The 26,254-nt window shown below is 37.2% G+C and overlaps 1 protein-coding gene across 4 annotated transcripts; it reads left to right on the forward strand.

Annotated features, from left to right (window-relative positions):
• The first annotated feature begins 1,621 nt into the window (after nt 1-1,621).
• On the forward strand, nt 1,622-25,917 carry ppp2r3b (protein phosphatase 2, regulatory subunit B'', beta). 4 transcript variants are annotated; one of them, XM_056232990.1, is made up of 15 exons: nt 1,622-1,685; nt 2,565-2,971; nt 18,906-19,094; nt 19,605-19,708; nt 20,126-20,228; nt 21,063-21,137; nt 21,353-21,439; nt 21,900-22,056; nt 22,459-22,507; nt 22,625-22,714; nt 22,848-23,023; nt 23,208-23,326; nt 23,421-23,527; nt 23,762-23,806; nt 25,119-25,244. In XM_056232990.1, exons 2-14 carry the CDS (start codon nt 2,624-2,626, stop codon nt 23,778-23,780), a joined length of 1,623 nt encoding a protein of 540 aa, XP_056088965.1. In that variant the 5' UTR covers nt 1,622-1,685; nt 2,565-2,623; the 3' UTR covers nt 23,781-23,806; nt 25,119-25,244. The 4 variants fall into 4 exon arrangements, with proteins under 4 accessions (XP_056088965.1, XP_056088964.1, XP_056088963.1 ...); XM_056232989.1 differs by lacking the exon at nt 23,762-23,806 and having other exon boundaries at nt 1,624-1,685; nt 18,909-19,094; nt 25,119-25,917; XM_056232988.1 differs by lacking the exon at nt 23,762-23,806 and having other exon boundaries at nt 1,625-1,685; nt 25,119-25,917.
• Nucleotides 25,918-26,254: the final 337 nt, after the last annotated feature.

Below are 26,254 nucleotides of genomic sequence, written 5' to 3' on the forward strand. Positions count from 1 at the left end.
ATCATTATGGACTAAATGCAGTTATACTTGTGTGTATGTGTGCTCTGGTGAAGTATGATCTCTGCAGGTCATACACTAATTCATTCATGTATTCAGTGTTAAATCAGACACTTCTTTTCTGAAATGTAAAAATAAAAAGACAGGTGCAATTACAACTCAACTCGATCATGATGCTTGTCTACTATCAGTAACATTTTCTTTTTGAAATTATATTGGGCAATGAAAGTTCCTCCTCCATATGTACCGTTAACATCAATATAGCATGAGAAAATCTCCATGGATTTTCAAAGGCATGATCATCATTCCCATTCCCCATTGTGATCTCAAATAAAGAAACCAAACATCTGAGAGCAATTGAAGTGTCTTGTGAAATCTGTTCTTCCCACCAAGCATTGATTTATTATGTGAATTACAAATCTAAATGTTTTTTTGAATAAAGAGGGTGGGTGTCCTTTTGTGCTTTTATTAAAAATCATGAGGTACAGGGTGGAATAACTATTAAAGGATTTCAGACTGTGCTGTAGATCATATGGTTTTCTGTGTTTCCCGAAGCATAATGGTATTACAGCAGTAGTCTTGTTTAAACAATTTATACACAGCGATGGCTGTAAGGAAATCATTAGATGTAGGCCTACAAGAAGTTTCTTTCTGTTAAGTGCAATGCCTAATGTGGTGTTACTGTAAATTTCAGGAACATTACAGGGGGCTCCATATTACTAGTTTGATCAGTCTAACATTGTGGCCATTAGAATTAATTTATCAGGACACTGCATGGCACTAATGCAGTAGTCTCTAATGCAATTTCCACTGCACTTTGATACCTTTTTGTTCAGCGTCATATTTAAATAATATTCTACTCTTAAACAGAATATGTTCACATAGGCTATTAAATAAGTAAAGCAAGTGAAAGTAGTATTCTAAGAGAAACTTAGTTTATTTAATAACAGGGTAGCACATCAGATGAATAAAACACATTTTAAATATGAGTAAAAATCATAGCTATCATTGAACAGACATATTTTTCCCTCATATAAAAATCTATAACATTTGCTGATGATGGTGATGATGAAAAAACATGGGGACTGAGCACTATCTAGCTAAATACATAAATTATAATAGTTCCAGAGCATTAGTGAAAATTATAGTTTCCATATAGATCATCTTTCAATATGAAAATGTTTTAGAAGCAGTAGGCTACATTTTTGTTGTGAAATTTAGCAAGTAAGAAACACAAATTAATAATGTATTATTTCCCTATATTCTCTTTTGAGTAGGAAATAGATAAACCGAAAGAAAAGTCTTACAAAATAAGACTGGATAAACATTATCAAATTTAACCAAAATTTCTCTGCGTGGGTACATTGCCAAAACAAGTGAATGAAATCATCTTCAGAAGAGTGACAAAAACAGCAATTCACTTCAATGTCTGACTTATTTTTCGTAAGAAATGCTCTCTGTTATGCTACTTTCAAACGGCAACTCACACGATTCGAACGCTTTCTTCTTGCGAATCGGTTTGATTGATTCTTTAAAAGAACCATTTCAAACGAAGGACTCGTTCGCGAATGCACGCAACTCTCGCGATATAAACTTTTCCCGGTTACCTGAGGAAACGAGAGTTTGATTCAAAGTGTACCCTTATATGAATGAACGAAAACAACAGAAAGTCATCTTAATAATAGGAGGTAGAGTAATGCAAACTAGTTATCTTTAAATCTGTACTGTTTACCGATTAGATATACGTTTCTTTATCTATGTTGTGGAATACTGGTGATGTTTATGTAATTATTTACCCGTTGTCCGTTAGCTTTGGAAGTGTGTGCTTCGCGGAGTCAGCTAGCAACAGCTATAAACCAGCTTAGTTCTGTCATATTTCAGCTATGGTTCTGTTTAAACACTTTCTCTGGCTTATGTGTGGAATTGTGAGAAAAACAAAGTGATATTGGCGTGTTCTCTAGTTTTGTCCTCCGCGGTAGATGTTTAGTAACCATAGTTTACGCCGCAATATCATAGCAAACCGCATTTATTATGTAAAACCATAACGTTAATGTAGTAACGTAAAATACGACATCTGTAAAACCCATTCGCTATCGAGTTGAATTTCTAGTATTTTTGACACTGGAAGCGAATACCAAGTTACCACAGTTTTTAGTAGTAGCTACTAACAATAATTTGTTACTAGTTAACTTACCTTATTTACTATAGTACTTTTAGTAAAGGGTAAATTGATGCAAGCATCTTGGTAGTGAGTGAAGATAAGCAAGCCTTTGATTGTGCTTTTTATGTTCTGTTTGACATTTACATGAAAATCTTAACATAAAGGTACACGCACGCATATAACGTTACGTCGTGTGTGTGTGTGTGTGTGTGTGTGTGTGTCTATGTGTCTATGTATAGATATATATACACATACACACACACACATATATATATATATATATATATATATATATTTACACATTTTATATATATATAAATCAGTCATTTGTGAATTGCTTAGTGCATGGTTCAAACATCTAAGTTTGGCAAAGGTGTTTTATGGTCTTTTCTACTTTATCCTTTAGGTCATTTTAATCTTTTTTTTGAGAGAGAGAGGATCTTGGCTGCATGAAGATAACCAGAAATGGCATCACCACAAACGCTTCAGCCTGTCCTGAAGATGAAGGTCGACGAGCTCTTCCTCTTTTGGTTGAGTGAGCCAAGTACACAGGCGATGCTAAAAGACTACCTCAACAAAATCAAGAACGGGGAAGAAATAGATCTAAGCCATGGTGATTTTAAGAGCACAAGCACTTTGGTATTAACAGAAAACAACAACATTGCATCAAAGATTAATGGGACGGACAGAATGACTGCGGCCCTTGGTGCTCCATGCAGCCCTCCTTCCGCCTCGCTGCCATCTGCGAGTGGCAGCAATAACAGAGCTGGAGTGAATGCGAGGGCCCTGCGACGCTCTGTCAGCACTAAGAAGGTAAAGCACCTGTGTTCAGCAGTCTCTTCACAATGCAGCATGACCCTTGATCTATCACCTTGCAGACTGTTGTATCCAGGGCCAGTCAGTCTAAAGAAATTTGTATTCTGCCAATTTTCATACGTGGGACAGTCTCAAATCCATCAATCCCTCATATCACAAATACAAACATAACAGTTTATTTTATTTTTCAAATAGTTAGCATTTCAAGTGGTAAAACGAATTTGCCAAACACATTTTTACATAGTTTAACATAGAAACCGCAGATTTGAAGGTGATTATCTATTATCATTTATGATGGTGCTGGCCGTTTTTTTTAACAGCGACTTAGAGACGGTTAAACAACTTTTTCCCGGTTTAGCCACAAGAGGATGCTGAATGGCTTTTGCAGCTCTTGCTTAGTGCATGTAGGGCTCCTGCTCAGGTCAGATGAGCTCTGTGAACTCTGCATGTCTTTGTGTGTGAAGAAATCCAGTACATGTGTTCAACCCTGGCCAGAGGTGGGCGAATCTCAATGCTGTCAATCCCTGGAATGGTAATGACTGTCATCATGTCCTGTCCAGTGACTCTGGTGGACTTTGCTGCTGAGGTTTCAGAGCTCATAAATTGGATTATGCATGGATATCTTTTACTAAAGCAATGCCTTGATACTTCCTGTTGTCAGTATCAGATCAATGTGTCATTAAATTCACACCTCACGTATTGGCCCAAAAAGAGAAAACTGATATCAAGACAACTTATTCATATAATAAGTAGTATCGATGCACCTGCTGTGGAAATTAAAAAGATTGCGATAAAATTAGCTTCTGCTGTGGAATGCAAGAAGACTCTGTTGTGCTGCTGTGTCCACGTTTCAGGGAAAACTACATTTTGTCTAGTTTGTATTAGAAAAAGTCTTATTTTAGTCACATACCAAATTTGTTTAAAGTTTGAGGGAAGATAATATAGAAAAAATGTAAAAGTAGAAACTGCCAAGTTTCTTCAAGGATGACACATATTGCATTTTGAGGAAAGACATCTTTTGCCAGTAAATGTAAATCATGAGTATTGAGTAAGGGATGTTATTTGACCAGTGTGATTCTTTATTGTGAAATGTTAAGCAGATGTGTGTGGAAGCTTTGATTTCTATGTCTAGTTATTCTCACATGCTTTGGTAATCCTTCATGCTGAAGGAACAACTGTTGGCTATTTTATGGTTTCTGGCATGGTACAATCAACGTGTGCCCACAACTTGTCACAATGAATTTTTTGATCCTGTATGTTCTATTTTGAAAGGCTATAGGAATTCCAGAATACAAACACATTCTCTAAAGTATTACTTAAAAATTCAATTAACGTCATTCTGATGCTCATCGGAGCAACTGTTCCAGCGTTGACACAGGACACCAGTAAAGATAGCCTTGGTTCCTCTGTGCAGGAATTAACTACTGGGAATTTGGCTTACACTTCATTGTCAGTTTACATATTTGTCCATGGTGTAATACAGTATGCGTAAACTCAGTCAGATGCTGTTAATGGTCAGAATAATTTGGTGTCTGCCATGCCTCACTCCTGTTTGCAAGGTGAGAGGTCATTAAGACATGTTGCCTAAAAAATGTAAGATAATTAACTGATATTTGTTTATTTATGTTAAAGTCAAAGGTAGAAATCTTGCCCAAAATACATAAAAAAAGTCAGGTTAAACCAGGTTATCCCGGTATATTTTTCTGTTGATATGAAAGATCAGGTAGATTTAGCAATATAGCGGGTGTATGATGTATATTACGATGTTATGTTGAACTATATGCCTTTCTCCACTGACGTTTTGAGTTGTTCAAAGCATTTCTGATGATTGTTAGAAGGCAGCTGCCTGACTCTGAGATGGGGATCGATCGGGAACATGGTTTGTAACATTAGCAACATGTTATTAGCTGTTTGATAACGTAGTCAAGCAAAAGGCCAATCATTAATTACATTTATGTGTCCGATGTTGTTAAGATCGATACCATTGTGCCAGTGGCGTAGGTTTGATTTTGAAATTGGTGGGGACGGGGACATCAATATATAAATATATTTTAAGTTTTGATCGATTATTGCTAGGGATATATCAGTCACTGGATATTGGTAGGGACACGTCCCTAGCGTCCCTACTAAATTCTACGCCCCTGCATTGTGCAGCATTTACCTCAGTAAGTTGGCTGAGTGAATCAATGAGCTGGCGTGAGTGGCGGCGGGGCTAATTAGCATATTCATGATTCCATGTACATATGGTTGTAACGGTATGGCGGTTAATCGCGATATTGACATGCACGATTATCATATCTTGAACATTTGCTTATCCACGGTTTTGGAAACAAAATTAAACCAGATCTCACCTGCGCGTATGCAACTTCTTTCCACTTGACTGCTTAGACTACACCCATACATGTACAGCAGAGAAAATGTCATAACAGAAGCTGCGAATACTAATCTCTATCCCCCGCCGAAAAAAAGAGTTAAAATTTGCAGTGTGCGAATACTTGGGTATCCGAAAAACGAACGCGGGGTTGTCCATGAAGATGGATATCCAGTTGTGTCCAGAAATGTCGACGAAGAGTGGCTGCAAAAGGAGGAAATACGCCGAACATGTTCTCCCATATTTGCGAACACCATCAGAACTGCAGATAGTTCCATTTATAACTTAAGGCCGTATTATTTCCGTGTTGCAGAGGGAATTTACAATAATGCAGATGTCACGTAAAAAGCGCGATTTTATAGATGGATGAATAAATCTAAAATATAACTGTGCAAAAAATCATATGCACATATCATGTGCAATCAATCGCTATATGAGTGTGTCTATTAATATACAGCGCAAAAAAACTGCTATACTGTAAATCTATATATTCTGCGTGTCTGTGTGAATGAGCAGCGCCGTTTCGCCTAGTACAACTCAAGTATGAATGACGCTCATGGTGGGTGCCTTGTGTAATGTCCGCCAAAAAATAAATTCATACTCCACATTCCATACCAGATGGGTGCAGTATACCTCCAGAAAGTGAGTTGGTCTACTCTAGAGTAACAAACGAGAAACGGCATAGTCTCTATGCTCCGCCCCTACCTTTACAACGACCCTAGAGCCATAGCCGAAGCCGAGCCAACTCCAACTCTTTTACTGTCTATGAAGCCGAGCCAACTCCTAATAGAGGACGTTTTGACTCCAGAGGAACGTTGGTTGATGTCAAGTGATTTTTAAATATGACATCTTCAAGCTACTCCTTCACCTTTACCAGTGAATATGTTCATATTCGTTTTGTTCATATTACATTTTTATTGTTAGTTTGAATTACATTAATTTGACAGACAGCATTCGCTGATGTTGACCAAGCTAGCACCATTCAGAACTGCCAACTCTCACGAATTCACTGTGAGACACACGCAATTGACACTTTTGACACGCTCCCACGCCACACATCAATTTTGTGACGCATAGAAAAATCGCAAAGCAAAGAGGACATGGAGACCGACAGACTAGACAGAGCAGGTTAGTTATGATATAAAAAAAATCTCAGGTCTCAGACTGTCAATTTTATTACGCAATTCAAACAAGAAATATTGTTTTGGCGCTTGTAAATGTTACACGACAGATCCCTAGCGCACGTGAACCGATCATCTCTACTAGTAAAAAAACACGAACACGGTTGAAAGATACAGTAGGCTACAACTTACCAAAATGTATTCCTCATACATAATATCGACCAATCATTTTTTTTTATCAGCGTGCAGAGGTCAATAACATAGCTGGAGAACAAATGTCAGATTTACCTCAGGAAAGCGATTAAATAAACATAATATAGGTCTGCTCTCTTCCCTGAACTGAAATGTAGTAGTGGGCTGTACTTTCGACACGATTGACATCAGGTTCAAGTACGCCCACAAGCCGTGCGAGTTATTCGTGTATTGCAGTTTGGCTGGTGGTTATGTTGCCCGCATACCGCCTCCCATGGCCGAAACTGGTATTATGACCCCTATCGGGCCGTGGCTAGTAGTTTAGCATGCTAATTCAGGTTGATATCTCTGCAGCACTATAACTTGTCATTTTTTTAATGACATCATCACCCTTATTTCTTCTCATTCTTTTGATGCGTGTAGCTCATTTTTTGGATATTTTTACCTCAATTCTAACACATGGCACCTTTAAAGCGTATGCCGTGACCTTCTCACTCACTATATGAGGACGTGAACATATCCAGAGCTGCTCTGAGAGAACTTAATGAGCATTTCATAATTTTATTTAAAATAATCATCGTCAAATTAATACACTCTGACTGAAACTCATAGGAGTTTAGTACAACCTGTCAAAATAAAAGTTTGGTTTAGCTTTTTGTTTAAATAATGACTGAAATGTATTACTATTGTACAATAGAATGTAGCCGACTTAAAGTTATACCAACAACAATAATAATAGTTTATTTAAACATTATTTAAGAAATATAGTTTTTGTCTCTTTTAATTTAGTAAACCTCTGTCTTCAGACAAACAAAAGTTGTTACATTTCATCTGATTGCATTTTCAATAATATATTTGTATTAAATCATAGAATCCAGACAAATTATATCAGACAACCCAGAATTTCTGAGAAAATAAAATACATTTCAAAATATTATATTATCTTATAATTATCTTAAATAATAATTAATAAATTAAGAATAAAAATAAGTTAAGGTTTTATGAATTCAGTTGTTAGACATGTTCAAATGGGAGATGTGCAGCTTTATTTTTTCAAAAGGTATTCTCATACTTCCATAAAGTTTTTTTTTTTTTCATTTAAGTTTGTTTTAATCAAATAAACCATATGTTCAACCAAAAAACCCTATCTGTTTTCATTCATTTAAGGGTCATTGTAGCTGATGATTATAATAATAATGATTGTTTAATACCATACCGTGAAACCGTGATATTTTTTGAGACGATTATCATACCATGAAAATCTCATACCGTTACAACCCTATGCAAGAGTTGCATTCAAGCTATTTTAAGGCATTCATTTATTTTTTTTAAATGTCATTTTGGTGATCAAAGTTGAATTTTAAGGGATAAAATTGACTACAGTACAGGGGGACTTTAACAACATGTCTCAAGACAGTTGAGTTCTGTTTCATTCAATTGCGTCCTGTCTTCCTTTCTGTTTTTCATGCAGCTGCAAAGGGATTTTGTCTTGTGTAGGGATGCACGATATATCGGCTGCCACATCGGTATCGGTATTCATTTTTAATGTTACCGTTATCGGCCCGATAAGAAAATGTGGCCGATATATTAAAGTTATAATGGTTTATTTCCTTCAGCTGAGACACTTCAGATACGTACTGTTCACCGTGATGGTTTTGAATTGCTTGAAATATGATAGGAATACACAAAAAAGGAAAATAGATTTAAGTGCAACATTTAAGTCTGTCATATAGGCAGCAGGCTACATCAAATTATAATAAGAACACTATAATTGTGTGCTTGTGACGTGGCTTTTAATGATGAGACTTGTTTTTGTAATCAGGCTCTCAAAGATATAAAAAAATTGGATTTAGATTTATCGGCCAACATCGGTTATTGGCTTTTGTATATAAAGAATTATCAGTTATTGGTAGCGGACGACATTTTCATATCAGTGCTTCCCTAGTCTTGTGACTTTTATTTGGAAGTTTAGTTTGACTGTTTTGTTAGCAGTTTATAACTCTGTTATCTGAACAGTTATCACATAGTGTTTATATTTTTCTCCCCTCCAGCATTTGAATCGTAGCATGTTTGTTAGCGCTCCCCACTTTTGCCTTGCTGGTCATCCTCTCTTCAACCACTTGGCTCTACTGACTGGACACAGAGCTTTGTTTGGAAATTGGCACTATCTGCACGGACAGCTGCCACCTCTTGTTCAGGCAGATCTTTTTCTCGTTCTGTTTGTACCAGCTTACTCTGACAGTGGAGAGTTGTTTTACGTATAGCACAAACACAGAGCCAAATGGTGGGGAAAGTGCTGTTAGGAGAAAACTTTCCAATAGACCCAAATGACAAACAAAAATATTGACAAGTTCACCAGTGAGTTTACTTTGGCCCTTTACCCTTTGTTGGTTTTCCATATTTCTTTAATAGACTGATGAGCAAAGTACAATAAAAGCAGTGAGAGGATTAGGCTTATCAAATGTGTGCAGTATCCTGCCATTGGACGACAACAGGAACTGTTTATTACTGGAATGAGTGGAAGAATGCGGACTCGATGATCTGACATCTAAAAATACTTATTTAAGCCAGGCAGGGCTTTATTTTTGCACCACTTTGTTTGTTAGATTCTCTGGCTCCAAGCCTTCAGTGCATATTCACTCACTTTTATGGCAGATGATCAGTTGTCACTAAAGTCTCCTTTTATTAATCCAATTAGTTCCAGTACTATATGTGCATAAGAAAGGATTTTCAGATGCACAACGCCCAGCCGCAGAGACTTAGTTTCTTTGGATCAACACAGTTAGAAGGAATTGATGTAATTGCAGTCAGTCTGGGAACGGATGTTTGTTAAAGGACTAAAGATACATTTGTTTCTTGGGGTTGCCCAAACAGAGCATGTTGGGTCTTTTAATAGTCCTCAACTGCTTCAGCCATCATTCTTTGAATTCAATACTTCCACGCTGTGCTACTAACTAAGACTTGTCATCTATAATAAGCCACAGAATGGCTGGAAGCTGTAGCCTTGGAAAGCAAAATAAACAAAACATAGGCAGTAATACTTGTGTAATTTTTTTTAGTTAAGTTCAGTTTAGGCTTTGTGTTCTGCTATACAGGATTAAATTGACCTTGGGTATGTAGATGGTAACCAGACTTATTTATTCAACTATTTGTATATGAAATCAGAAGAGACAATCTTGAGACATTGCAACGACAGCAACCCTACAGCAATGATAGCAATAAATTAGTGTTGTGATTTCTTTCCTTCACAGTGGGACACATTCTTTCCTCCCTAAAAAAAAGCCCAAACGTAACGTCCAAATCAGCTAGATTTAGTCTATTTTTGCTAAACTGTAGGACGTGATCGATAATAAAAAAGAGTTATTAAAACGGCATTAAGTCGCAAAAGTGTGACTGTTCTTCAAGCGGCTTTCTGTGGAACATGGACAAACAAAGTAAACTGTGAGCTTCAGGTTTGCGCCTAACGGGTTAAAAACACAGAGATATGTAAAAATCCCCAGTTTGGTGAGAATTAAACATCGTCGGTTATGTCTTAAGTGAACATAAACAATTGGGAAATAGTCGCATGTGTATCAGTATTTGATCCATGCAATCGGTATTAAAGTGACAGCAGCCTAATAGTCCTACTGTCTGTGTCATTGATGTTAATCAATCAAGAAAAGACAAAGAGAACAACACTAATTGCTCTTTAGTAGATTTACTAGCATTAATCTATATTTCATTTATACTAGGGGTGTCACGATTTCGATTTTAAATCGAAATCGATCGAAATTAATTTTTTTTCGAATCGATCGAATTAAAAAATGGAATCGCCGATACTGCCACGCCCCATGTCACGTCCGGTCGGCGTGCCAAGCGGGAGAAGAACACGCGTGTTGAAAAGCTGCGAGTATATGGTCAACCTCCTCTAACTTAGCTACAGCCATTCAAAAGATAGCATGGCAACTGCAGCAGATGCAGGAGACCCATCGACAGAACTTAACATCGGCAGCTGTAACAGTGCGCGCATCCGAAGATGAACGACTTCGAGCCGAATCTGGCCGAGCATGTATGTCTCACCGCACCGGCATCCAGTTTGTGCGTCTTAAATTAGTTTCTTACATTTACAAAATGAGTCTATAGCAAACATAAGCCATTTTAATAAAAATAAAGTTCCATGTTTTATAAAATGTCCATTAAACTTAATTAAATGTTTAGTGAAATAAGAAAATATTTAAAAGATCGTTAATTGAGTTGTATAGCCTACATCCTACATACGTTTTTATATCCACATATTTTGTTCTAATGTCACAATAATAATCTCAGGGTTTACTGGATTTTACACGATTCTTTTTGTAGTGTTATTGGTGGTGATGTACTAAAATAAACATTGTCACGTGTGGACCTTTCTTCTTCTCACATTGATTCCTGATGGTTAAGAGGACAATTACTTTAGTCGCCCCCTGTCGTTTCACAGAATAGCACAACGGCGAGCGCGTCGAGTATAAGGGCCTTTACATAGTCAACGCGAGCAACGCGAGCAAGCAACGCGAGCGACGCGAGCTACGCGCTCCTTTTCATAGTACACAAGCGTCACCGGCGATGCGTGAAATGCAATACACCGATCGCGCAGCAGGGGGTAGTAGAGTCTAGAGTCGGGTCACGTAGTATTCAGATCAAAATGGCAACTGAAGAGGAGTGCATATTGCTGATTTTACATCGGCGGCAACAAAGGATGTATACGAACAAGCTCGCATAACTTTTCCTCTTCGCCCGCCATTGTATTCAAATCTTCTGTAAACATAATAATATACCTTTTTATGTACATTACTTGCAATGTCGCCCCCACCGACAACGCATAGTATTGCGTGCATCGGCGCGTCGCGTATCAAAAACTAGGATGACACATTTGGCTACGCATCGACGCATAATGGCGGCCGAAGCGTAGCGATGTGTAGCCTTGCGCACGCGTATGCGTACCGATGCGTTGACTATGTAAGGGCCCTAAACGCCTCGTCCGTTTGGAGAGGCGCGCGCGCAGTCAGCGGAGACCCGCGCTCTTGCGGACGCGTCGAGTATAAACAAGGCTTTAATCTCTCGGAATGAGCGAGCGAGCGAGCAAGAGCGCGCAATCGCGCATGTGAGACAGAAAAAACTGTGCTCCAAACCGTATAGCGCGCGCACAGGAGAGAGCGAGAGATCTTGCGCATGTGCCTCATGAAGCGCATTAAGACAGAGAGCATCCTGATTGGCCGGTTTCGGCTTTGAAAAAATAAATGTAAAAATCGAGAATCGAATCGAACCGTGACCTTAGAATCGAAAATGTAATCGAATCGAGGATTTGGAGAATCGTGACACCCCTAATTTATACAGTGAAGACTATGCAGTGTTTTTAGATTTGATTACTTTGTTGATAAAGACTTTTTTTTTAAAATTATCATTTATTTCACACAGGAATGCTATATGATCGATGTTCCTAATCAGAAAGCGAGACTAAGCGAGAGAATGGAATATTATTTTTATATTATTTTCACTATCAGCCATCTGCCAATTGTTTAAAAACAGTCGATTATCAGGGCCGATTATATCCTGTCAATCAAAAGGGGCGGGAAGATGTGTCAGACTGCAACTCTGTGTGTGAAGAAAATCTCTCGTGTTGAATTTAGGGAATTTATAATCATTCCTCTAGTAACACAGCTTGTTATATTAAGGTAGGAGTTATACATACTATTAAAGAGTTAGAATTAAACTGTGCAAGTCAAAGCGCACAGCTCTGACAAACCATTAGTGTGACCATTAGCTGCATGCTATACATTTCTCAGATATTCAGTATAGAGTCCTTATTAAACATTCCACACACATCAAAATGAATGTGATGCATCATGGTAACACCGTTCATGTGTACCTGCACTTCATGTGGTTTTTTTTTTCATGTGTGTAATCGGATAGCTATCCAATCACGAAAAGACTGAAAGAGAGGACATTTTTTCGCAATCCAGATGAAACTGGACAAAGTGCATCTGTTGTTGAAGTCACAAATGTAAATTTTTCTCCTCCTAAAATGGTAAAAACTAAACATGCAAGCGTTTTTTTTAACGACTCCCGCAGTACCCAGGTATGACAGCGCTACTGCAACACGCATCGCCCCAGAGAAGTAGCTGAGCATCCTTCAGGAAGCCGCCGCTTAAACTTCTGCACTTTAAACAAAGTTCGGCATCTCATCCTGAGGCACATAGCTGAAGTAAAACACATTTTATGAAAAATGTATTCAGAAATAGGCCTATTTAAGTTTCTGCTCTATATCCATGTTAGCCATTATTAATATTTAAAATATATGTGTGTATTTATTTATACATATTGGGGTGGGGTTTTGGCACTTCATGATAAAAAGGTTGTCGACCCCTGCTCTAAAGTGATTTAGATTCAGAATGGGTCCATAGTTGTCTTTAATCTGTGCTTTTCTTCTAATATCCTACACTGTCTTATAGCCACCCCACACAGATGATTAGTTGATGTTGCACGTTTTAGTTGCAAAGTGCATTCAGCTCTTATCATATAAAAGCACCAAACATGCAATGCAGTGAATTAAATTAGCTTTCCAGGGCAAAGTTTTGTTTACGTGACCTGGAATAAAAACAAAAACAATCCATTTATTAAAAACCCTGTTAAATTACAATTCAGTACCACTAACGTCCACAAGACGTGCAAAATAAGAATCTAGGCCGACAGCCCCGCATTTCAGCCATGTTTCAAGGAAGCTGTCTGAGATCACACAACAGACTGAGGAGGACAAAGGACATATTGCCCTTTTTTAAAAACATGTTTAGCTAATGTCATGTCTTTTGGATCAACAGTTAAAGGGATGTTTCACCCAAAAATTGTGGTTCCAGACTTTCTGCGGTACACAAAAAAAAGAAGTAACACCGCTTTGAAACAAAATGAGAGTAAATTATGACAGAATTTTTATATTTGGATAAACTATATTTTTAATAGCTGATTAATAATGGTCAGTATGTTGTTAAAAGAATTCGCTTCCCAAATTGTACATCTTTGGATTGCTTTCTATAGTTGTGAAAGTATGCTGATCTATCAAAATGTTGCATCCTATTTAGGGCTGCAACGATTAGTCGACGTTGTCGACAACGTCGACAATAAAAATTTGTCGACAAATATCTTTGTTGTCGAGTAGTCGTTTGATCTCACGTGACCTAATGTAAGGGCCTGCAATCCCGCGATTTGACCGCTACGGCGCTGTAGCGCTAGAGTGTAGTGCAGCCCTTACAAATGCTATTGCGATAGAAGAATAAACAGCGCGAATTATGACAGTGCAAACGAATCCGAACTAGCAAGGTTTAGGTTTGGGAAAGTTTCACAAAACTTCAAATCAAGAATGCTGTCGTGTGCAATTTTCACGGGAGCACAACATGCATGTTGGAGTGCAAGAGGACACATCCCGGCAAAAGAGGAGCCGGTGAGAAGTGAGTGTTCTCCAGCTGGAGCTTACTAACCAGCGGTAAATCTCTCTTTATTAGAGAATGCAATACTACTAATAATAGTAATAATATTATCAATAGTAATATAATTACAGTAATGTGATGACTTATTTTGTATAGAATAAAGCTTGATCGAGCTTAGGAGTCAGGGCTGTTTTTATTATTGTAACTATTAGTATATTAGGTATTATTATAGTCTTATCACTTGCCTGTATTTTGTTCAATAATCATGAAGACTTACAAAACGAGATGTTATAGGCCTATCCTTCCTATGATATAGGAAGAATATCATGGCAGTTACTTTTTCATACTATAAATTAAAAGGTGAATGAGAACGTCTCTGTCAGCTCAATTGTCATGTAAAAAAAGATTGTAATTTTATAATTATAATAATTGTTTGCAGATTAATATTTTACCATTCTTTGTGTCCTGAAGTAAATGTCCCTTTTTCTGTTTCAGTTCTAAGAAAAGCAGTGGGCCTATTAAACAATGCTTAGAGAGCATTTGTGTGTGATTTGAGTTGGACCGAAATCTGAAAACTTAAAGAGAATGACCTGTTTAGTTGGCTCAAAGTTCATTAAAACAACTATTTCAAAAGCTGAAGTGATTTTCTTTTTTATATTATAGTTAGAATATGTATAACTCAATGTTTTAAATAATTGAAAAAGCTGAATAATCGTTCCAAACTTACTGATTAGTCTGCGAAATAATCGATGATTAATCGTTCTAATAATCGTTAGATTAATCGATTATCAAAATAATCGTTTGTTGCAGCCCTAATCCTATTGCAGTTATCAGTATTGTTCTTGGTAGCTGCTGGATCTCCTGCAATCACAGGGTTCCAAGTGAACAGGTTTGTGACCTTTACATAACCTCTATGAGAGCTGTGGAATGCACACTGAAAAGGGCAGATCCACCTCCACACCCCCCCAACTCCACTGCTCTCACACAAACACCCTCGTCCTATCTACCCACAGTGACTTTTCAGGATAGGACTGTGACCTCTACCAGCCACTATTGGATGTGTGGAGCAACAGGCAGGGCTGTGATTCAGGCTACTGCACGGCTGAGGAGAGCAGCTGCCGCTCACCATTAAGAGAGCTGGTGCTTTGATAAAGACAGGCAGAGGAGTGTCCTGTGGCGGGACAGTCACTGGACAAGATTATCCTGACCCCAGAGTGCGTACTGTCTGCCACACTGGCTCCATTAGCTGACAGCAGTATGAGAATGAAGGAGATCTCTTTACGACAGGACCCTGACCTGAGGAAAGAGTTGGCACTGCTGGCTCGCGGCTGCGACTTTGTGCTGCCCTCTCGCTTTAAGAAGAGGCTCAAAGCCTTCCAGCAAGGACAGGCAGGTTGTCTTATATGTTCTGTGTGAAACCATCAAAGCTTTTGTTTGCTTATTGCTGGCACTTGTCAGTCTCAGTGACGAAGTGATCTGATGTTTGCGTTCCTGAGGTGTGTAATTATAGCAATGGCATTTTGCAAAACAAAATGTTTTACATATATAAAATAACTTAGACCAGAGGATTATCAGTGTTTTTATAGCATCCAAATGTTTAAGATTGAGCAAGAGGCTCTGTCTGCCCTGTGCTGGAGTTGATGATGGTCATTCCCTTTTATAGACATGGCTGACACTGACTGGAGAAGGCTAGATAAAATGCATGCATCTCTCACAGTGGGTTACACTGAGCAGAATCCCCTGCATGCCACATCAGAGAGAGACTTTCTAAATGCGTTAAGCTTCCAAACTTCCATATAGGGTACTATAAGTTAGTGTTTTTAAAAGCAAAAGCTTAGTTTGTTGCATATAAGTTGTCACTACTTTTACTGATTAGTAACAGTTTACTGCTGAACATACGTTGTGGATGTCTCTAGAATGAGATCGCAAGAGACTAAAGCAAGAAGTAAACAACAGTCAGGATTACACGACACCTAAGATTATAAAGTCATCAAATTTTGTTAGACATGTAAACAGTTCCTGAAGGTGTTTACTGAGAAGAAATACGGCTGTGTCCATGTGCTGTTTTTATTGCTCCATATAGTGCACGAAGTAAGCTGCCCAGTTGATAATTGAAGTTGCGATATGGATTTATGATTTATTAAACCACAAAAAGCTGTATTCTTTGGAATCAAATTTATAATTGTAAAAATTGTATATATAAAATGTAACATTTATATTTATTGGAATAAAACAATTGTATGCTAGATGACTATACAATGTTTTCAATTATACAATGTAGCCTATTTTTTGTTTCAATTGCATCATTCACAATCATTTTTGGAATGAGTACCGTAATTGAAAATAAATCAATTACACGGTCTTGTAAGATTTGTGGTGTTTTGGTTTTCAAATACTTTTTTGTTTTGTTTAAAATTATTAGGATTCCTACCTACGCAGTTTGGAAAAGTATGGATGGAATTTAATTTGAGTAATTTCCAGGTCTGGAATCTGGATAAGTATGGAAAAATATTTTTGTTTTTCAAGACTATTGCCCCATTCAGTTTTCTAAAATATAAAATTAAGAATTTCAACAACAACAAAAAAAATTGTCTTACAAGCAGGGTGTTTTCATGGCGCAAGTTTAATGATCGTTTAGTGATTATCGAACATGACTGAATGAATTCAAGGCGCACATTTTCATTACGCAAAACTGTTTGTCTTTACCATAGGCGAGTCTCTTTGAACCTCACTAAAAGAATGTGTGTGTGTGTGTGTGTGTGTGGCTGTGCCACTCAAACTAGCAACGGATAAAGGAGAAAATTATTATTTAAATCAGACTGTACTTTACTCTTTGGTGATTGTGCCACATCAAACCACATTTACAGAATTCAACTGATGTGTCAGAGCAGAGGTGAATATATTCAGGTTATAAAGCATTTTAGGTTCTTCTCATCATGTAAGGGCGTGTTAACAACTTTGTGAAAACCAATGAAAAAAATAAAATAAAAGTATTACAGATTACAGTATTATATGCCAAATATAATGCTGAAAATAATGCTGTATGAACCATTTATGTTAAATATTGTGTGAAAAATCTACAGATAGGTTTGGATGTTTGAGTCTGGAATAGTATATAATTTTTAAATAAATGTGTAGGAACCCATATATCCGGTATAAGTTTTTGAAATCTGAGGGAAGAAAATAATTATTTAAAATATATAAGCCCACTAAATTAGGTGTTCACTGTTGCTTTCTATTGCATGAAATGCATTTGTGTATGCAGCACACTCCAGGTCCTGCTTATTTAATAATTTATTACATTTAATGTCATGTCAAGTTAGTGAAATAAATTCAATTTAATGTGAATGCACCAGAGCTTTGTGGACTGAGAGGTTTACCGTGGATTTGGAAGGAGTAACATAATAAAAATTAAGGATCACAAAATATTGTGATCCTTAATTTTCTGCCCGAATAAATGATGGTTATGATCAGCTTGCATCTCACAAGAACCAAATATTGTCACCTAAATCATTGCCTTGATGTACAAATATTTGCATCCCTCAGTATAAAACTGCTGTACAGAAAGCGTCAAGTTGTCTGAAGTCTACATGTATGTGTCTAATACAGAAATGCTAAATAATTTATTCAGTGTAATGTTGCTTATTCCAGAGAGTGGGCTTTGGAGTTTTTTTCTCCTCTGTGTAAGTTCTAGGGGGTCAAGATCTTCACAGCTGCAGCTTGACACTCAAATAGTTGAGGTTTTAAGTTACTGTGGGAAGCTGAGCCTTTGGAAAATCAGTAATATGAGGAATTTAACTACAAGTGTTCACAAAACATTTGGGCATGAAGAACGTTTTGTCATTGAGAAAAGTGTACACAATAACAGTATGATGTCTTTGTCCAAAGTCCCCCACAATTTTTTTTAAATGTAACTACTTTGGAGTTTTCAAACTACCTCCCAACTCTGCAGTCATTCAGCCTGTTCCACAAATTTCAAGGTTTTTTAAACTACTTGAATGTTTCAGCCAGGCATGGCTTTGCCAAGCAAATACCAACATTTATCTCTGATTGTTCCTCTTGTTTTATAAACTCTTTTAGATTTTTTTTTTTTTTTAGTCAGTGTAATTAAATGCTTTACAAAATGTATAACCAATCCAATAGTTTATATCTGATGCTGTCCTAGCAAGGTAATGTATCAAACAGAACTTACCCTAACTGTTTACCCTACCCTTACCCTAATGTGCTAACCCTAACTTTAAAACTGTTCTTTCAGAACATTCCAGCAAATAATTGACAAAGGATAACAGGTTAGCATGGGGTATCACTCTGCAGAAAGTTTTCTTATTTCAAGTTCATCCAGACCCAGTCAAAAATCATAGTAGTTCTTAATTACTACAAAAGCAATTATGTCCTGTGCCTTTTTTCTGTAAACAGGTGGAAAGTGTTTTTTGTTTTTGTTTTTCATCTATTTGAAAAAAATATTAGTATATTTGATATATTAGTGTATTAAGATCAATTGAAGGCATTAATTAATCACTGCTAATGTTTCAAACAATTATCCACGACATGTTCTTATCCTTGTCTTGGGTACTGCATCATGTGGAATGGGTATCCCAAAAAATATTGCAAGCCTCAGCCTCCTCAAAGTCATTTGCGAGGTGTGCATCTGTCAAAATTCTTTTGAATTGTGTTTTACGCATACTGGCAAGTAACGCGACTAAATTAAACCATCAATGTGAAATGCTGATTGAGGTGAAATTTTCAGAGCAACCATACATCTCTCCCACGATGAGTCTTGTGGCTAATGGTTATTATTTCTGTCTGTTCAGCAGGCGCAGGTTAAGAAAGAGGAGCCCGTTACACCAGCTTTAAGTGAAACCATTCCAAAGTTCTACTTCCCTCGAGGGCAGCCCCAGGCCAACATCAACATAGACAATCTCATTTCCAAGATAGAACAAATGTTTTCTCAATTTCCTGATGAAAGAGTCACTATTAAAGACATGGGGCTAGTCGCCAAGGTAAGTGTGGATTGTAACGTGCCACCTTTACCTGCTCAGCAAATTGTTCATTTGTGTAACTAACTTATAACTGTTTACAAGTTGAAAGGTTTTAATTTTCCTGTAGACAGTGGAGAAATATCACCTCTGTTATGTGTTGAATTATTTATCCTGAGAAGCCGCCGTCTAGGTTAACGACAGGGTTCAGAAATTTAAACAGAATGATTTAAAAACATAATCTTTGCTAATTAGCCCAATTTATAGTTCCTACAGGATATGTGAAAGATGTAGTCATAGTGTTCAAGCACTTAGCAGAAACCTCTGATTGTGCTGAATTGCTTGTTTAAAAGAGAATGATTATAGTGTTGCAGAAGATACTCTTCTGTAACTTTCCGATCTCAAAACTTTACAGTTTGTTTGGCACTTAATTAATTAGATAGAAATATAACGTTTGTTTTGAAGTACATGACATCTTGACCTATTTTGTCACCCTGAGGTCTATTTCTGTGTGACCCTATTGTCTCTTTGCAGGCCTGTGAGTGCCCACTCTATTGGAAAGCTCCATTGTTCCATGCTGCCGGAGGAGACAGGAGGGGATATGTGTCCGTTCACAAGTTTGTGGCAATGTGGCGAAAGTAAGACAATAGTTCTCTTCACATGGCCCTTTCGCATTAATGTCTACAGTGGTCAGTGGCTACACAAGTGCGTGAATATCCTTTTATCAAGAGCTGAAGTGATGTGAGCTCTCTGTGTACAATTTTGGTATGATACTGCAGTTTATTTTAGGTGTCCCTGCAGAGGTTTGTGGTTTTGTTTTTGCTTTTGGAGAAGGGGAGGGGACTGTCTTGTCTGTAAAGGTAAAAAAAAAAAAAAAACTTGTTTTATGATTATTCCTCCATTGTACATTAGATCTGGCTGAGCGTGAATTCCAGAGCCTCATTTGTAGATTCCATTAATCCGAAGCCACATATTTAACGTGAAGGGTTTTGGAGACCATATTGCTTTTTGAAAGGGTGAGATGGAGCCTGAAACCATCTGTTTCCTCTCCACAGAGTGCTTCAGACCTGTCATGATGACGCATCCAAATTTCTTCACCTTCTGGCCAAGCCTGGCTGCAATTATTTGGAACAGGAGGACTTTATTCCATTCCTGCAGGTACAGAGTGTTGGACCTACCACTGAGAACACAAGTCAAAACACGCTGAGCATCGATATTTCGGCTTCATGTTATTTGCTCTCTCATTCCTTGTTTTTATGTACTTGCAAAATTCCAAATGTGGCACTAAATGTCCTAAAATAATTGTGCGCAGAAGTGCATTCTTTGAGTTCAGTGATGGACATATCATTTATATTCACTGGCGGGATTGGCCGTGCACGGTGGAAGAGATCTATTCTGGCGTCTGCGCTTTAATTTGTATTGTGTAGCTTTAGCAATTGCTTTGACCGTTTTGATGAATGAAATAAGTATTGCTATGGAGTAGATTGGCCTGTTCCCGTCTGCTCCTTTACAGCAGTGATTTATGTGTTTTTCTATTGTTTAATTTCACATTAGGTAGGGTCAAAGAGTCTCGCACCTCCCCCAAAATAAGTTGTCGCAATTTATCACTTTTTACGCATGTATACCAATATTTGACTATGAAACATGCATGAGAAAAATCTTTGCTTCTCTGCTGATGAACGCACTTGATAGGAAAAGTCAGTGGGCCATATATATGCAGAGACTGAAACTGAGGCCTTAAAATCAGCCCTTTGTTCTTAGAGGTTTAATACCTTTAACATTTCCACACGTCTTGTACCAAAACATTATCCTCTGCAAGTGGACAGAATGATTCGCCTTTTCTCTGTAATCTAATCCAGAGCCTCTTCGCACACAAATGGATTTAACATTAGGCTTTTTTTTCTGTAAGCAGTGTCAGTTATTATATGCTGACTTTGATGTTATATTGGTGTATGAATCATTTTTATGTTTTTTTTTTTTTTTTTTTTTAAGGATGTGGTGGATTCACATACAGGTCTGGCATTTCTAAGGGAGGCTTCAGACTTTCACTCACGCTACATTACAACTGTAAGGAATTCTTCCAATATTTTTCTAGTTACTAATCAGCTGGTAGTAGTATTTTTCTTTTTGTATATGAAACATAGATTTGCACCATTAACTGAAACTTCAAATAACATGAACTGACTATTTACACAGTTATTGTTTTGTGCACCATAAGTCTGGACAGTTGACAGATGATTCAATGAGCCTGATGTTCAACAAAGTGCTGCTTCTGCCAACAGGTAGTCCAAAGGATATTTTATAATGTAAACCGCTCGTGGACTGGAAAAATAACATGTCCAGAACTCAGGCGAAGTACTTTTTTACAGGTAAATATGTTGCGACTCTATCTAGGACTGTAATGAACATTTGACAGTTAATTGTCATACTAACTGATAGATATAATTGTAACTAAAATAAACAAAAAGATAGTGTTTGCTCAATATATAGTGTTTTAAAATGCACAGCTGTTTCTTTTTTTTAAACCTAGCCCACATTAATATTATTTTAGATTAATGGCTGATTTATATACTATTGTTGTTATTATTGTTATTGTAGATTTTAAATATGATTTATGTTAATTACTATCAATAGTAATAGATTTAACTCTCACGCTGCTTTTTAAGGCTATCTGGTGGAAGCCCCTAGTTTTCATTTTGAATGCAATATGGGAATGGAATTTATAGTGCTGATTTGATTTTTCTAAAACAATCATAACCAGGCAGGCCTACCTATAATTTATGTGACTAAGCTTTTCCGTTGTGTAATGGTAAAAATGTTTCCCAACAGAATGTGGCATTACTGGAAGAGGAGGAAGAGATTAACCAGTTGACAGAGTTCTTCTCCTATGAACATTTTTATGTCATCTACTGTAAGTTCTGGGAGCTGGACACAGATCACGACTTGTACATAGACCAGAGAGACCTGACGCGACACAACGATCAAGGTACCCGTCCACCCGCTGCGGTTTTAAGACCATTTCACTTTTCTGACATGCTGTTTAACGATTGGCTGCTTATTGCTGGAGGTGACTTTAAATATCCATCCCCTCCAGCAGCACTTGACTGCATGTGTTTCTGTTTGCTGCAGTATGAGCTTAGAGGAAATTGATGTTCAAATTTCAGCGCACTTCATTCAATTTACTACCATGACGGCATGTCTGGCACTCTAATAATTTTATCTCCTTTCAGGCATCGTTGTGTCTTTTTAAAATGATAAAATAAGGATATTAAATCACTGTGTCTTGCTGTTGCAATGTACAATATTTACAACCTTTGACAGCGAATTATTACCCTATTTAAGCATAAAGGATAAGACTGTCATGTGATTTTTCTGCTCTCTTTGACAGCCATTTCCCACCGAATGATTGAGAGACTATTCTCTGGAGCTATATCCAGGTACCATCTTTCATTTTACAGACTTTCTTTTTTTGTTCCCTCGTGTAGCATGCGTGTAATGTATCATATTGTTATAGATTTTATGAGTGCTGTGGTTAATTATTCTCTGATGCTCAGGGACAGAAAGGTTCATAAAGAGGCCAAGCTAAACTATGCTGACTTCGTATGGTTCCTCATATCTGAGGAGGACAAAAAGACTGAGACCAGGTAATTTTTTTTAATTATTGCTTGTAGATTTTGTAAATGGTTTAGTGGGTTTTTATCAAAATGTTAGGGCTGCAACTAACAACTGCCTTGATCATTAATTAGTCAATTCTTTCTTATTTGTTCCTTTGTATAGCATAGAGTACTGGTTTCGCTGTATGGATCTGGATGGGGATGGAGTTCTGTCCATGTATGAACTTCAGTACTTCTACCAGGAACAGTGTCAGAAGCTTGAGGCTTTGGCCATTGAACCATTGCCTTTCGAGGACTGCCTGTGCCAAATGTTAGATATGGTCAAGCCAGAAATCCCAGGTATTATTTGAAAAGATGCATAACTTTTTCTTGGATCAAACTTCCTAGGTATTTTTTTATTTGCATGCTCATCTGCCATCATTCTGAAGTAGTCACTGAATTAGATCACATCCTCCTAGCAAAAGTAAGCAAAACAGTGAAATCACTTGCAGCGTCTTTAACCATGTGCTCTTATTTTTGTTAGGAAAGATCACTCTCAGGGACTTGAAGAGATGTAAGCTTTCCCATATTTTCTTTGACACGTTCTTCAACATTGAGAAGTACCTAGACCATGAACAGAGGGATCCCTTAATGGCTGCAAGGGTAATGAACAACAGATTATTTATATAATTTTATTGCTGTTATGGTCATTTAGATGCTGTAATAATTTTGGTGTTCTTTGTATGTCATTTTATAGGATACTGAGACAATGGGACAGGAGATTTCTGACTGGGAGAGATATGCTGTAGAGGAGTATGATAACTTGGTGGCAGAGGAAACTGCGAACGAGCAGTATAACGATGGGTAAGAATGTTTCTTATAAACACAGACCACATTTTTATCAGTGCGCAGCATCATAGATGAACGTGCAGCACTCACGTTCTCTGCTGGAAACAACCTCTAAGCTGCATGTCTAGACTCAGTCCTTCACCTCATGCTGCAGTTTGATAACATCAATCCACTTGTGTCATTTGCTGCATTGTCACTGCACTGAGTCAGTGATCGGAGGGCTGATGAGGTTTTGTGTGACGATTTTAGGATCAGCACAGACTTCTAATGGCAGGATGAGTAGAGTTGAAACAGGTAAGACACTGTAGGTGCAGGTTGAGGTTCCTTCCATGTTCTCCTCCACTTCTGTTCCGTCGTGGGTTCCTCCACGTTTTGCTCATCAGATATCGGACTAAAGTATGTTTTACATGCTAAAATTTCCAACAAACTCTTTTCAGTATTGTCAGGTGTCTTTTTTTACATCAGTTCCTTATCCATTTGCCATTTAGTTGGTAGTAAAATTGTGTTTTTTCCATTTTTCTCCACAAGTATTGAACCAAACTGGCCAGCTCTGAGATGAATCACTGCATTATAGGGCTGGGTATTGACACAAATTTCACAATTCGATTTCGATTCACAAGCTTGCAATTCGATTTCGATTCAATATTGATTATTTTGGATATCAGGTACAATACATGGCAAATTTTCTCAAGGAAAACAAATCTCTTAACTAATGCTGTAAACTATGGGAGTCAGTTGTAGCCTACTTAGGCTTCGTTAGCCTACTATAATATTGAAGGTAAAAATTAACTGATTTGTAGCTATACAAACACTTAAATTACACTTTTATTTATTTTTATAATAATAAAGTTATATGAAATATAAACATTTAAATGGTGGCTGTAATAAAAACTTGCCAGATTTATTCAAACATGCAATATATCGAAGAACATTAAAAATTATAATGAATATGTAATATGGTGCCTATATTTAGCAAAATGCTCCTCTTTAGAGTAAATTAGTCTAGCTGACTAATGAGTTTATGGTCAAATATGGTTTTTCTGAGGTAAATGTGACGTTACATGACATTGTTTACAAGTTGTTTTACTGACATCTTTCCATGGTTGAAACACTAATTGAGCGATTCCATGTGATATGATATGGATTTCGATAAGTTGTACTCTATCTTTTAACACACTTTCAGATGCTCATTCATGTTTATTTCGCGCTGTAACTGGTATTATTAAGGCAGAGGAGGAGATCATGTGCGCTCCGCGCTGCTGCTTCTCTTGAGCTGAGCTGAGCCAGAGCGATCTCACGCCAAAACGGTATTTGTTTTTGAATTTCGTAAGAAAATGGACGTACTTAGAAATCTGAGACTTTTAGTATCAATAGTAACAAAGCACAAAGATTATTGCGATTTATTGGATGGGATGCGCACTACAAGGTTCCATTCATTCATCAAATGAAAACAGGGTAACTAATCGATTCTCAAGATTTAAGAATCGATATCGGTTCGTAAAAATGAGAATCGATTATTATCGAGAAATCTATATTTTTTACCCAGCCCTATTGTGCATTATGATATTTTGTAACACAATTTTGTGTTTTGTTTTTGTTTTTTTAGCTATGACAATGCTCTGGACCCAGTTGATCACATTACATGTGCTTTTGACCTTCGGAGCGAGAAGAGACATCTCTTTGAGATTCCCAACCGTCACAGTAACCTGGACCTGGATGAATACGAGGACGATTTTGAATGACAACACAAGTAAAGGTGACTATCTGGTAGTGTGTAGAACAGGATGCGGACTGATCCTGCTCTCAAATACTGATACTGCCTGGTTCAGCTAACCAAGGCTCAAGAGCGTACGGATGCACTCCTTCAGCCGCTGGATGCCAGACAGTAAACCAGCGGTCTGGCCAGGCTCTGTTTAGCAAGACGGATTGTGCTGGCCCAGTCTATCTGTCAGTGTGACATCTATGCACAACCAGGTCTATAAAATGTAGCTGCACTGTAGGTTTCAAGCAACTACACTGGAACCAAACCAGGACACTTGAAATATTGAATGTGCACTAAGTTTATAAATATTTACGTTTTTACTCTCAGAATTGGTTTATAAGACATTCCAGAGATTCACCAAAGTGATTTCAGCTTCATTTCATGGAAGGATGAAATAATGTGGTGATCAGACTCTGACATGTCTATGTGAGAGGTGTCTTTAAATTATAATGTATTTATATGTATTTGTAAATATTTGTTGTTTTTGCCTCTTGTTTGTTCAAAACCTTTAGGCTGAGTCCACTTAAATGTTTTCAACAAATTATGTTTGTCATTTCTATAGAAGTGCTTCCTAAAAATATGCTTTTATTGTAAAAACTTTTTTGGTCTTAAAAAGTTCAATAAAGTATTAAGACACAAGTTTTTCATGCATTCTCTACAGGATGTTATTGCCGTTTAATCAAACTTTATACTGAAACTTTATAATGTACACATTTCTTGTTGCTTTTTTAAAGTATTGTTTTTTGGGTTTTTTTACACTCTAGGACCTCAATACATTGGTCACTTTTTCAAAACTCTTCATTCAGTTCTCATCAATTTTCAGCGTGACAGTGCTTTCTGAATGTGAAATGATTTAAAAATAACATATTTTATACATGTCTCAAACCAACTCATTCTTCCATAACATAAGAAAAGGTTGTCATCCAACAAACACACTTTGTCACTCATAAAACAATGACAGACATTATGCATAATACTTG

The sequence above is a fragment of the Rhinichthys klamathensis genome, unplaced genomic scaffold (genome assembly GCF_029890125.1).
Source record: "Rhinichthys klamathensis goyatoka isolate OS25496 unplaced genomic scaffold, OSU_Roscu_1.1 h1tg000358l_1, whole genome shotgun sequence".
Classification (NCBI taxonomy): Eukaryota; Metazoa; Chordata; class Actinopteri; order Cypriniformes; family Leuciscidae; genus Rhinichthys; species Rhinichthys klamathensis.